This window comes from Lycorma delicatula, chromosome 5 (assembly GCF_047948215.1).
Source record: "Lycorma delicatula isolate Av1 chromosome 5, ASM4794821v1, whole genome shotgun sequence".
NCBI classification, from domain to species: Eukaryota; Metazoa; Arthropoda; class Insecta; order Hemiptera; family Fulgoridae; genus Lycorma; species Lycorma delicatula.
The window spans coordinates 170,670,085-170,684,599 of NC_134459.1; the positions used below are offsets into that span (position 1 = coordinate 170,670,085).

Here is a 14,515-nt window from a genome sequence, read left to right on the forward strand (position 1 = left end):
GGTAAAATTGTTGAATGAATCTGGGAAATCATATTAAAAACAGAAGGATACAAATAACAAAGTTTGAATAGTTGTTGTTTTATTAGTTAATCGGTATTAGTTTTAGTTGAATTGATAATTATGTGCTATTGCTATTTTTTACCCAATGAATTTAGCCATCAATCTGTCTTTAAAAGTCATCATTCCTTTTTTATAGAAAGTAGATGCAGCAGTACCAGAATTGAAAAAAAATTTCAGAGTGATATATAACTAACAAAAAATAAATAAAACTGTTAGAATGTTAGTAACATTGTCCTTTTGGCAGGAACCAAAAATGAGTTAAAAGAAATTCTGGATGGCATAAATTTATTGCTAGGGTAGAAATCCAGTTTGAAAATAAATAAGAATAAAACAAAAATAATGAAATGTGACAAAAAGAAGGATAATGAGGAATTAAGTAACATTATAATAAATTAAAATAGGAAAAGATAATTTACCAAAGTTTTACTACTATTTAGGGAGTAAAATAACAAGCTATGGACATAATAAGGTGGCCTAAGCCACTATGATCCAAGCATTGTGGCATAAGCAAGGAGGGCTTTTAAGCATGAAGAGAAGTCTGTTAGTATCTAAAATAAAACTAAGAAATTGAAAGATTTTCTTAAAATTCATATATAACACCTAAAATTCATACATAATGAAATCTGATCAATAAAAAAATCAAAACAGAAACTTGTAGATGTCTTTGAAATGTGGTGTACAAGAAGACATTAAGAATCAGTTTTTCTTTGTCATTTCTATTTCAATTGTAACTTGGTTTTTAAATCTACTTATTTATTTATTTATATGACTATATTTATAGATATGTTAGAGATATATAGATATTCCATGATAAAAAATCTGCTCGCATTGCAGTTGTAGAAAAACCTTTGTCTATAAAAGAGCAAACAGATTTGTGCCTATAGAGGTTTCAGCCATTGAACACTAACCTAACTTACTGAACTAACAGAGGAAGACAAATACTCCACATGTTTGATATTCAGTATTAAAAACAGGTTTCCTCTGGAGATGTTTGTGAATGAATACAGACAAAGGAGAAAGAAGAATTCCTGGCTTTAAGGCTGGGCTACTATATAATTGTTGTTACACAATATGTAATATAATTTTTGAATTAAAATACTATGATTGAATAATAACTAAAATATGCAGTAAAGTTAGACTTTCCTGCAGTTGAGTATGCAAAATGCAACTTTTCAATGATAAGGGCTCCATTTCCACTGCTAAATTCACAACTGCTCCAGAAATCAATGACGTTTTACTGCAGGGATATACTGACCATTTTACCTTACAGTATGTAGTATGTATAGGTTTGGAGAAGTCATATTAGTAAATCAATATTGGAAAAAAAAATGTGTTATTGAATGTTCACAGACCAGTGCTAAGTAGTTTTCCCGTGTAGTGAAATTAACTGATTACTCATGACATTTTACAATGTTAATTTAATTCCAATATTAAACCTTAATTGACTGTTTTTTTAAAGGTTGAATGAAGTTTACTTTCTTAGAATCATCTTTTCAATATCATGCAATAAATATCATGTTTGTTATTTACATACAATTACAACTGTTAATGTCTTATTTTTTCTAAATTAAAATTAAGTTTTAATTGAGACACCCTGTATTACCGTGTACATAATCTTACATTTTATTAAAAGTATTTATTATTTACTATTAAATAATTACCTTTTTGAATAATTATTTTATTTTGTTTTGTCATGATCAGTTACAGATATTTAGGCATACTATGAATCAGTTCGTACGAGCATTGAGTAATTATGTTACAGCAATTGCCCTAGAAGAATCATGGTTGGAATTTAAAAAAGCATTAAACAAAGTTGACACTTTGGATTCTTTATATTCAGCCCATGTTGATTACATAAAAATGACACTGTTCAGGTTAGCACATGCTATTCTTTTATTTAATAAATATTGTTTTATATATAATATTAAAAACAGCTTACCAATATGTAAACATATTTGTAAGCTATTTTTAATATATTTAAATTATATTTTACCAATGATGCCATATTTGCAAAGCTTAATTTAAATGTTATTTTCATAATATAATTAAAGTACACAAAGAAAGTACATTAATTTAGAATTGCTGCATTACTATTTTATTTTATTAATGATCATCAATTGATAAGCAAATTGTAAACTAAATTGAAGAATTTGGTGATGTGGTAGCAGTGGTGGTGGTAATGTTTTAAAATTGTTATTTTAAATATAATACTGATTCTCTTCAATGGATTTAGAATCACTGAGATAGTTATTAGTTAATGTTGTAATGAATGCTAGATTCAGAGTTGCAGTAAATTTAATTCTCACTATTCAGCATGCGTGTTTATTGTTATGTTATTAAGTTACATTTTTTTTAGAGGAATATCGCCTTAAAAAATTGTGACCTTAATCATGAGACCTTGCTGATGGTGAGGGGGCTTGAGTACTCAGTGATACAGAATAGCTGGAGCGAAGGTGCAACCATGTTGGAGAAGTATCTGTTGAGAGTCAGACTAAGGAATGATTCCTGAAAAGAGGGCAGCAGCTCTTTCAGTAGTTGTTAAGGGTGTAAATCTGGAGGACTTAAACGGTCATATCAACATCACTCAATCTTCTGAGTACTGCGCAGCTGAAAGCATTGGAAAACTGTAGCTGTTTTTTTTTTTTTTAAAGAAAATGTAGCGCTCTGCATTTTAATGTAATGTAGATGGATATGCCTTCCTTGGTAAAATATTCCAGAGGTAAACTAGTTCCCTGTTTGGATCTCCGGGTGCAGACTGTTAAGGAAGGGGTCACCAGAAAATTAAAAAATAACATTCTACGAGTCGGAGCGTGGAATGTTAGAAGTTTGAAAAGGTTGATATGTTAGAAAATTTAAAGAGGGAAATCGATAGGATAAATGTAGATGTAGTGGGAATTAGTGAGGTTCCCAGAGCTCACCTCTGAATTTTACCTTCAACTTAGTGTTTGTGAGGGTCACTTTTATTATGTTTATTAATCTTTGGTATGTAGTCCGAGGTGCCTTAGAATATATAGTAGGATTCTCTGTTGATGCAGTCATATGCTTTCTTGAAATGTACAAATTTTATCACCATATCTGTGTTTCTTTCCCTGTTGTAATCCATTATAAGCTTGAGACTCATTATATGGTCTGGACAGCTCTTCTAGGGTGTGAAACCTCCCTTTTATTCTCCTAGTTCTTTCTTGAGTTGTGAATCAATCCTGTTGAGGATGATTCTTGGTAGAGTTTCTTATGTTGTGTGTAGGAGTGAGATTTCCTTGTAATTGTTAGGGTCTGTTCCCCTTTTTTTTTTGTTTAGCAGATGGATGAGGGCTGCCGTCCAGTGTTCTGGTAGTTCTTTGATCCAGATGTTGACAAGCTGTTGCTAAAGGGAAATTTTTGCTGATCTTCCTGCATGTTTCCAGGTCTCTTCAAAAGTCTGAACTTCCCCGCTCTTTTGTAATTCTTCATACTCATCCAGTGCTTGGTAGACTTCTTTTATTGTGGGAGGGTTGATGTTTTCTGGTGGCGTTGTTATTGGGGTGTTGTGTTGAAGTTTAGGAGTTCTGTCAGTTCTTTGCAGTCTAGGAGTTTGTTGAAATATTTAGCTAGGATTTCTGTCTTTATTGTTGGTCTTTATTGTTATGGGCCAGTTTACAGTTTTCTTTCTTTATTAATAGTGTTGGGGGTTTATATTTTTGGAACTGATTTTTGAAGGTTCTGAACTGTGTTTTATTGAATTCTTCTTCTATTGACATCAGTGTGTCTTTATGGTATTTCTTTTTATTCTCCTTAGGGTTCAGGTGGTTTCTTTTCTTTATTTTACTAGATTTTGGAAGGATGTTTCTAATTTTTGTGACTGGTGAAATAGCCATGCTTGATGTCTTTTATCACATTTGCTGTTCCACCATTCATGTTTTTTTTTACAGGATTTTATTGGAGCTAATTCTTCAGGGGTATTCCATTTTAATTTAACAAATTTTCAAACATTTTATTACATCACTATTTTTGATTTTGATGATATTTTTGGTATATGGCAACCCACCGTGTAGTGACCAAAAAATATTTTTATTTTTAAAAACATTTTTTGTTGATTAATAGACTATTTTCTAACTTGCCAACAGGTAAAAACAGCCATTTTTGTCACTTTTTCCATGAGCTGTAGAATTCTTATTTTACATCATACAGAGGTCAAAAATGGGTTTTTTGGAAAGAGTAAAGATTTACTTCATTGTAGTGTACTCAAAATTCATTTTGTTACACAACCAAATCTTGTAATGTTTACTGAAGTTACATTTGCAAATTGCTTTTTAAAATTTTGGGCTGAAAATAAATAATGAAGGGCTTAAGGTAACAGGCCTTTTTTTTTATCTTCTAACTCTTTAATTACTAGTAGTACTGTTAGAGTGTCCTTTTTGGACTGTTACAGAGTGTCCTTTTTGTGGCAAAAAAACCACATGTGGGTCTGGTGGCAAAAATCTAAAATGTTTACAGCAGTAAGTACTTTTTATGAACTTTATAAACCATATAAAATTATTTTGTTACTCAATGGGGTTGACGAGTAATGAAGCCATCAAAACTGCTAAAAAAACACTGTTCCTTCTAATTGTGAACAATGTATCAAAAAGATTCACAGCATGCATTTTTTCAGATAATAATGTAGGCCTACTATACAAAATATTGTGATATGTTTATAATGAGATAGCTTATATTTTAGATAGTTTGTTACTTAAAGTATGACTCATACATACAAACTCATGTTTAAATGCGAAAGTGAATAGACATGCATGATCATGAATTTTTTAATAATCCTGAAACATTGCAAACATTGCAGAAGGCTCAGTTACTGTTTTGATTTCAATGTGATATATTGTATTATTGCTAGGGTTAATACTGTAGTTAGGTATGTACACTTGTTTATAAAGTAATTTTATTAGCAGTGAACTTCTCTTTTATGCGATATCTTTTATTTTTAATTTTATTAATTAGAGAAATTTTTATTTTAGCTGTAGAGAGACTGCGATAAGACAAAGTGAGGTGTAATTGGTAGTTTTATAATATATACTAACTGTATTGTTGTTGTAAGAACCCTTGCATTTTATAAAAACGGATTATGGAGTGTTCAATTGGCATTCACAGTGAAACAGTATGTCACAAATTGACTTACAATAGATCTTCAGTATTGCACAATATTTTAGAGCTTACTGAACAGCAAATAACACTGATATCTTTAAGAAGTAGATGTACTGAAACATAAAATATGTGTAATTTTCATAAAACTGAATATTTAGATAAATATTTTCATATTCGTGGTAAAAGTTGCTTTGACCCATTTAGCTGTCACACTAAACCGGTTAAGAAATCTCTTTGACACTTTCAACAAGCAATACAAATTTAAAATTAATTCCAGGAAGAGTACTGTGTACAAATTGCTTAAACAAAATACAAAAACCACAAGATGATACAGAAAACGAACTGGAATGTCAAGATATATTTGATCCTCAATATGTTATAGTAGAGTCGGTGAATAAAGTTTGTCCAGCATTTGGCATTTCCCCCCCTCGTTAAGGTTAAAAAATTATTGATCACTGCAAAAGAACCAATTTAAAAAAATAAAGTTACAAAATAGTAGAGTCAGTTACCAGTAAATTAAACAATTCCTTTGATTTAAATATTTCTACAGAAGAAACAAAATTATGCTGATGTAGGTAGGGAATATGAAGAATTAATCTTTAAAATAAAGGATAAAATGAAAACAGTTACATCAACCCAGGAAAAAATTAATATTTTAATTTTATTACAAACCAGCTGAAGCATTCAAAAAATTCAAAATGAATTTAGTGTTAGTCAGTATTTAGCCCGTCAGTCCAAACAATTAGTTAAAACAAGTGAAATTTTGCCACAAATCGGCAAAAAGAAACCCAGTCACATAATTGATGAAAATATGTGACATAAAATATTAAAATATTTTACACATTTAAAATCTTTTAAATGTGTAAAAGATTTTCACCAGAATGATGAGCACAGCCTAATGATGCTAGGCAAGAAGGATTGTGTCTCTGTAAAACAAGCTTATAGGAACAAAATTAATATTAAAAAAAGGCTTATCTTGTGTAACTTAAAAGAATTGTACACAGCCTTCAAAGAAAAACATAATTTAAAAATTGGTTTTTCAAAATTTGCTGATTTAAGACCTAAATTTTGTGTTTTGGCTGGTGGGAAGGTACTCACATGTTGATGTGTGTGTGTGTGTGTGTCACCCACCAAAATGTAAAACTCATGTTATCTGCTCTAAAAATGAAATTTGATTATAAAATTCTCCTTTCAACCATGTTATGTGATATAGAAAACTTGAAACGTGCATGCTGGTCACATTGTGAAAAATGTCCAGGCACTAATGAAGTGCTTAGATTACTGCAAGAGAGCAGTAATCAGGGATGATTTTGATTTTGAAATTATCTTCAAATAGGGGTTTCTGTAGACCGTTGTGAACTAACTACTCAAATTCTTTCATTTCAAGATTACTTAGATAAACTTACTGAAAATTTAAATTATCTAAAAAGACATCATTTTGTTGCAAAGAAACAAGCTAATTTTCCAACATTAAAAAGGAAAACTTATTGGAGGGTGAATATATTGTAATGGAAGACTTGTCTCAAAATTTTCCTTTTGTGATATAGATTGAAATCCAGTCATATCACTGGTCAAAAACTTATGCCACAGTAGTACATCCATTTCTCATATATTTTAAAAAAGAAGAAAACACAAAGCCAAAGCTATTGTATGATTTGTGAGTACTTAAGCACAATATTACATTGTTCTTCTGTTTCCAAAAGCAAGTTATAAATAAAGTAAAAATACTGTTACTACAAGTTAAACAATTTTTTATTTTTCTGATGGCTCCTCAGCCCAGTATAAAATCAAAAAAAATTCATAAATTTGTGCTGTCACCAAGAAGATTTTGAAATCACTGCTGAATGGCATTTTTTTGCCTCATACCATGGATGGTATTGGTGGAATTGTAAAAAGGACTGTGACTAAAGGAAGCCTACAAGGACAGTCAACAATCAAATTGTTATACCTTCTGAAGTGTATAGTTATTGCAAAGACAATATTAAAAATATAACATTTATTTTCTGCTCTAATAAAGATGTTCAAGAGACTGAAGAATACCTCAGTTCTCAATATCAGGTAATCACAACAATCCCAGAAACAAAACAAGAACCTTTCACAGTTATGTTCCAACAAGTCACAAATGTATTCTGAAAGTCCAGGCGATCTCTGAATCAGAAACATTTATGTTAGTATTGGTACACAAGGATATTAGTGTTTCTGATTGCTTTGTAGGTTTACCAAAGCCAAAATGTAAAAATTTTGTCTGCTGCATATGTGATAGGCGAAGTTATTGAAGTCAAAATATGTGAAACTGAAGAAGTATATCGAATACACTTTTTTCATCCGTAGGGTCCTGGTACTTCATTCAAGAAATCATTGAGGGATAATCAAACATGGATTCAACTGGAAAATATTTTAAAGATTCTCACATCTTCAGAGCTTTTTCTTTGAAAGTGGGTACAACATTACACTAAAGTTTTTGAAACAAATCATCGTAGGGGATGAGAGCTGGGTGCTTCATTACACTACTGAGACTAAATGAATTTACGGCGAGATGCAGCTGTCGCAAATACAAGCAACCGACAACCCATGTCGACAAAGCCGGTCCATACGCCTGCTTACCGTCAGTCGTATGAATTTCCCCGGACACAATTACCTGGGACCCGGCAATCCGATATACAACGGACCGCCGGTGGACATAGATGATCAGATCGCGCTTGAGCATGTCCTATGATACGAATCGGCTACATGTAATACTTTCGTTGTCGGGTTAGCTTTGTGTAGGTAACCCGTTAGCTCCGTAACTGTAGATGCAATTAATTGTAACAGCATGTGAAATTAATTATTAAGGAGACGCCCGTCTTCCTTAATCACATGAACGGAGACACAAAACTTCACTGCAGCCAAAAAAAGTGAAAACATTCCCACACGTTTGAAAGGTTACGCTGACAGTCTTTTTCAATTCTGAGGGAGTTGTTTACAGTGAATTTATGCCCCGAGGAACAGCAATCGATGCTGAACAGTGAGACTTTAAAAAAATTACATAAAGCCATTTAAGATCGAAGATTGATGATGGGGTCGTTTTTCTTTGCAACAATGCTACTTCTCATTCAGTTCATGTGACAAAGGAGTTAACTGCAAAAATTCAAGTGGGAAGTATGGTCTCATACACCTTGCAGCCCTGACCTAGCAGCCTGCAACTACCACCTGGTCCTCTCAAGCGAGACCTGGGAGGGGAGTGTTTTGCTAATGAACTGAAGGAAGCAGTTCTTAAATGGTTGAAGGAAATTTGATGAAATTTTTATGAGAGTGGAAGTGAAAAACTTGTCACATATGAAAAGTGTTCCCCCATTACTCGTCAACCCCTTTAAGTAACAAAATAAATTTTATATGGTTTTAAAGTACATAAAAAGTACTGCTGTAAAAATATCAGATTTTTGCTACCTGTCCCACATGTGGTTTTTGTGCCCCAAAATTGAGACATTTTCAAAATCTTATGATTTGACTGCCATTTTTTTTTTAATGAAGGACAGTTGGTAACAATCCAATTTTTTTAATAAATACTACTAGTACCTAAGAGTTAAAAGATAAAAAACTGGGCTGTTACCTGTAGCCCTTCATAATTTATTTTGGGTCCAAAATTTGAAAAAAAGTACAATTTGTAAATGTAACTTCAGTAAACATTACAGGATTTGGTTATGTAAGGAAATGAATTTTGAGTACTCTAAGAGTAAGTTCCATCTTTACTCTTTACAAAAAGCCCTTTTTGACCTCTGTATTATGTAAAATAAGAATGCTACAGCTCATGGAAAAAGTAATGAAAATGGCTATTTTTATCTGTTGGGAAGTTAGAAAATAGCCTTGCTCAAGAAAAAAAAATTAAAAATATTTCTTGGCCACTACAAGGTGGGTAGTTATCGTATAACAAATATCATCAAAATCAAAAATAGTGATGCACTAATTATTTGTTGAATTAAAATGTAATAAACCTTCAGTAATTTGTTTAAGGTGTTTACTAGATCTTAAAGTTTATCCATGATTGTTAATTTTTCAGTTGCCTTTTGGTAATTTTCATTCTTTATTAGTTGAGTAGGGTACATATTTATTTTAGTTTTAGGGGCTTGGTTTTGTTGCTTTCTTCAGGGAGTAAATTAATATTAATTTTGACTACATAGTGATCTGAGCCTATGTCTGCTCCTTTTCTTTTTCTTTTTCCTGTTTAGCTTTTTTAGTTTAGGTAACTACCGTTTAAATAATTCTTCAGAGGATGAATGAGGATGATATGTATAAGTGTAAATGAAGTGTAGTCTTGTACATTCTCAGTTCGACCATTCCCCTAAGATGTGTAGTTAATTAACCACACGTTGGGTTTCAATTGAAACCCAACCACCAAAGAACACCGGTATCCACGATCTAGTATTCAAATCCATGTAAAAATAACTGGCTTTACTAGGACTTGAACACTGTAACTCTCGATTTCCAAATCAGCTGATTTGGGAAGACGCGTTAACCACTAGACCAACCCGGTGGGTCTGTGTCTACTCCTAGAAGGACTTTTACATTATAGATTTCTTTATGGTTGTGTTTGTTCATGAAGACATTGTCTAGTTGTCCAGAATTCAGTCCCATTAACAAAAGATATTGTATGACCGCTAGACTTAACACTTTTAACCACTAGTCTTGCATTAATAATAATAGTACAATAAATAAGACAAGTATAAAGTTCTTTTACTGCAAATACCTTTACTGTTCACAAGTAAAATTACCCTAACAGTTTATGAATGAAATTTAGTAGATTATCTCTTTCACTTTAATGTTACAGTAACTCAGCGAACCATTACTTGTGACATTATCTTAATCACGCCGCGCCGACTTAGTTCACTTTGAAATTCGCTCCTTCACTGACCTCCCTGCTGAATACTTTTGCTGACTGACGTCCCATTCACAGTACTCATTACAGACTCTCCTTGCTGAACTGATCTCACAGACTCGCATCGCACTCTCCTCATGGACTTGATTTTTAACTGGTCTTCCCGAGAGTATTTATACTCCTATCTTCTTTACCTGCCATCCCGAATCCAATTCGAAGCGTGAGAACGATCAACCAAGCCCTTTGGTTCCATGCATTCCTTAACCTGGACCAATAACTCTTCTCATGGAACAAACATTTGTTTATTGTGTGTCAGTAGGCAGTATTACAAAAGATGATTATTAAACAGAATTAAGGAATATTGGAATTGAGGAATTAAGAGGAATATACAAAATTAAATGCATCAAGTGTAATAATATTTGTATTGGTAAAACCAAAAATCATTTTAAAAAAATATCTACAGAACATTACACAGTTTACAGAAACAAAAAATGAGGTTATCTAATGTAGCTGACCATCTGTTAGAATGCAAACATAGTATTACTGGTTGCAAAAATAATTTAAAAGTTTTTGGAATTATGTAATAATAAAAAAAATGAATATACGCTAGAAATATTACATATATAAACAAAAATATAAAATGATGAACCACCAGATCACATTTGAAGATGGATAATTTAATTAAAAACATAATAAAAATACAATGTAGTTGGCAATAATGACAATAGAACAAAAGAAAATCTATTTTTAAATATTAAGTCATTCTTGTACTAGACAGTAAAATTTACAAATACATTCATAATATAATTCAAAATTTAAAAATAGAAAACTATTTAAAATAAAATGACAAATTATTAAAAGAATTATTTTTTAATGTAGTTATAGAATTCAATACAAACTGAAGATGTAGGATATCCAAAAATTGATAATTGGAAATTAATATGGTAAGTTTAACTTATCTAATTACTGTGTTTTGGTGGTTATATATATATATATATATATATATATATATATATATATATATATTGTTATATATATATATATATAAATTTTATGTAATAAATCACCTAAAACAGAATATTGAGATAATACATATTTTACCTTAATTTTTCATGACAGTACATTTGCAGAATCCCACATTCTCATCCATAATTAAAATAATCTAATGAGTGAAATAATTTATTTCAATCAAGTAGGATGGCGGATCCCTCAAAAGTACTGTCACAAAAAATTAAGGTAAGATATGTCTTATCTCAATATTTTATTAAAGTGGTTTATTTAATAGAATTTAAAGTATAATTTAAAAGTATAGAGGAATAATATGAATCTTAAAAAGATTAATTTCAGTAAAATAATATTTATATGTATATATATTTATATATATCTTTTTATGTTTTTTAATATTTTAACAGGTGTTTGCTGAATAAACGTTCTGAACCACTACATAAAACGGTAATGGAACTGCTGCGTACTATTCTAACTTTCCATGAACTTTTGAGGAATGGTGAGTGGGTCTTTGATTCATTAACCGGTAATCACACACATTCTGCCTTCTCACGACTTTTTCATCAATATTCTACGTTTGCACGTGTTGTTCGTTATCTTCTAAAATATTTACATCAGCTTGTGTGTCGTGGTTATCAGCCTCATCTTGATGTGTTAATTACATTTTTATCTGGCAATGATTTTTACTTGAAATAAATAAGTTCTAAAAGTAGATTTTTGTATATATATGTGTAATTCTTTTTTAAAATTATAGTTAAAAACTTTAATATTTATGTCTGTTTACTTGAATTGTAAGCTTTTTTTAATTATATTGATAACTACTTCTTAATCTATGTTAATTGTAGATTATATATATATATATATAATATGAATTAATAATCTTCAAATGCTTTAATGTTACCGTATTATTTTTGTAGTTTTTTTATTTTTTATTAACATAATTGTTTTTGTTTGTTAATAAACAGTTCCGTATTATTAATCTAATTCATTATGTTTTTATCATCACTTTTTGGTAAGAATTTGGTGTTTTATCATCTGATAAACTTTATAGAGGAAAGTAGGAAGTAGGTCTTTCTGCATTTTTTTAACCAACAGGTTACTGGCCTTTACTTCCATCTTGCCATAGATTGTAGGGTTCAAAATACCTGATTATGCTGCATAATATTTCTTCTTTCATTAGTTTATGATGTCAATATTGTTTCAAGTACACTCCTACAAGTAAAATCCATCAATGCTTTAAAGGCACGCTTATGTGTGACAGCAGCTAAATGCAAGTTTACTATTTCAGCTTATTCTCTTTCCACAATCTGTAATTCCTCCATCAACCATCAAAAACTTATTAGAAGAATCTAATGTGTAAATTTCTGAAAAGAACTTCAAAGTTTTGATGCAGATTTTAACTTTTATAGTAGTCGGTGTTTAAAAATGTATGTTCATAGAATCTTGACTTAACGGTTTTTTTATATGTATAAAGTCTGTAAAATTTGTTTGTATGTGTTATATGAATATATGCATTGAATGTAAATGTACCATTTCAAATTAAAAAATAATAAATAACTACTAAAGGATGTTTAGGAATATTGATGTATTAATTCTGAAACTTTTAATAGATATTACAGTTTTTATAATTACTGTTTGCTTTCATTCTAAGTAAATTCTAAATTTCTGTGACTTTAGAATTGTAAATGTTTTTGGTTGGGTTTGAGGTCTGATTTTTTACGCAAGACTTTTCAGAATATTGATAAAAAGGTAAAGTATGCAGATGAAGTAAAATTCTAGCACACCAAATCAGAAATTTGTTAACCAATTTATTAAAACAAACATTACATTTGAATATCATTCAACATATAAATATATTGTTTAAAAGACAGTAGATTTATTTTTATTACTGTTATAGAATGAATCGGTTACTTAATTTTTCTACATGTAGAATCAAAGATTGCAGTGTGAAAAAGCAAAAAGCAGTTATATTGCCAATAAATAGTTTGTAATGGTACTGTTTTGGTAATCATTTTAAGAATGTGACATAAAAATTTATATTTAATTTTTTATAATCTGACAAAATTTTAATCATATTTGCTAACTTTGTTAATTACATCTTTAGATTTCTGTACAGTGTAACTTGAAATTTTTTTTTCCTTTTTGGATTATACATATTTGAAAAAAAATATATTTTTAGATTTTAAACCATTTGTAGTTATAGAATGAAAAATACAGAAGATGTAGGGATTACAAAACAGGTCCCTTAAAATTTATAAAAAAAAGAAATTGTATACATCCTTTTAGAAATAAAAAACTGTAACTTAAAATATCAATTTCTGAATTTTAATTCCTCCTATAAACTAATGTACTCCTCTAATAATAACACCCTTAGAACATTTACATCATTATACAAGCCATCTCATGCAACAAAGGTGAACTCGACTAATGTTAATTTTTTTAAAATTATTTTTGTAGAAAATATAAAGGTGAACCTATAGGTAATATTTTTGTTGAGTTTGCCCTTGTTCTTATAAGATAAGTGAGATTCAAGAACATATGGTTTTTGTGGATATGTGTCTGGACAGGAAGGGCAAACTCTGCTACTATCTGACTTGAATGATGTATCAAACTTTCATCACTTATGGTGAGTTCACCATTGTTGCTCATTGTCATTCACTTAATTTACTGCTGGCTAATTATTTTTTAGTGTATTTTAAAGATTTCTAGTTGTAAATTACAATGTTTTATGGTTTTTAGCTACACTATTTTGAACTGGTTTGACTGGGACCTTTATTTCATTAACACTCTCTTTGTTTCCAATTATAATTTTTAAATAATTTTATTCTTTATGGACTAAGAACTGCCAGCTATTATGAGATAAACATGTGTGCTAGAAAAAAAACATGTAATTCGTTGAAAAGAGACAGCTCGAAAAAGAAGAAATGTAGGTCAAGACTGCGCAACAGTAAAAAGTAGAAAAAGTTGTCCCTGAACAGTAAATTGTACCTCCTTGTTAATAATTTATTATATTTCATGAATACTGGCTTAGAAAAAATAAAAAAGTATGTGGTAAGTTTTGGACTATAGGAAACTACAATCTCCAAAATTCCTATTTATTAAAACTTTTATTTTGTTACTTAAAAAGTACATTCATAAAAAAGGTCAGGCTGTGCATTACGCAGAATACTATACAGTCTTAAGGACAGTTACTATAATTCGTGTGGTCCATTCCAGGACATTTTACACTATCCATGATATTAAAAAACAATTTTTCATAGACAAAAACAGTGGTTGGTCAGATTCTAACCATAATCTGACCTTGGTTAAGCATTACTAAATGATAGTGGCAATTTTTTATTTAAAATGAGTTCATGTTGCTGCTACTCTGTTGTCGACTGTGCTGCTTCAAATAAAGTTTTCTCAAAACTTTGTTTTTTGATTTCACCAACATTTTTTTTTTTAATTTTCTTCTTTACAGAATAAAATAATAGTAATAAAAAACAC

The 14,515-nt window shown here is 30.3% G+C and overlaps 1 protein-coding gene across 1 annotated transcript in view; it reads left to right on the top strand.

Moving 5' to 3' along the window:
• Grip163 (gamma-tubulin complex component 6) overlaps nt 1-13,344 on the top strand; it is a 62,863-nt gene extending 49,519 nt beyond the window's left edge. Inside the window, exons 13-14 of the mRNA XM_075367517.1 lie at nt 1,762-1,934; nt 11,437-13,344. Coding sequence (XP_075223632.1) covers nt 1,762-1,934; nt 11,437-11,725 — 462 coding nt within the window. The 3' untranslated portion in view covers nt 11,726-13,344. The remainder of the gene's footprint in view (nt 1-1,761; nt 1,935-11,436) is intronic.
• The last annotated feature ends 1,171 nt before the right edge of the window (nt 13,345-14,515 follow it).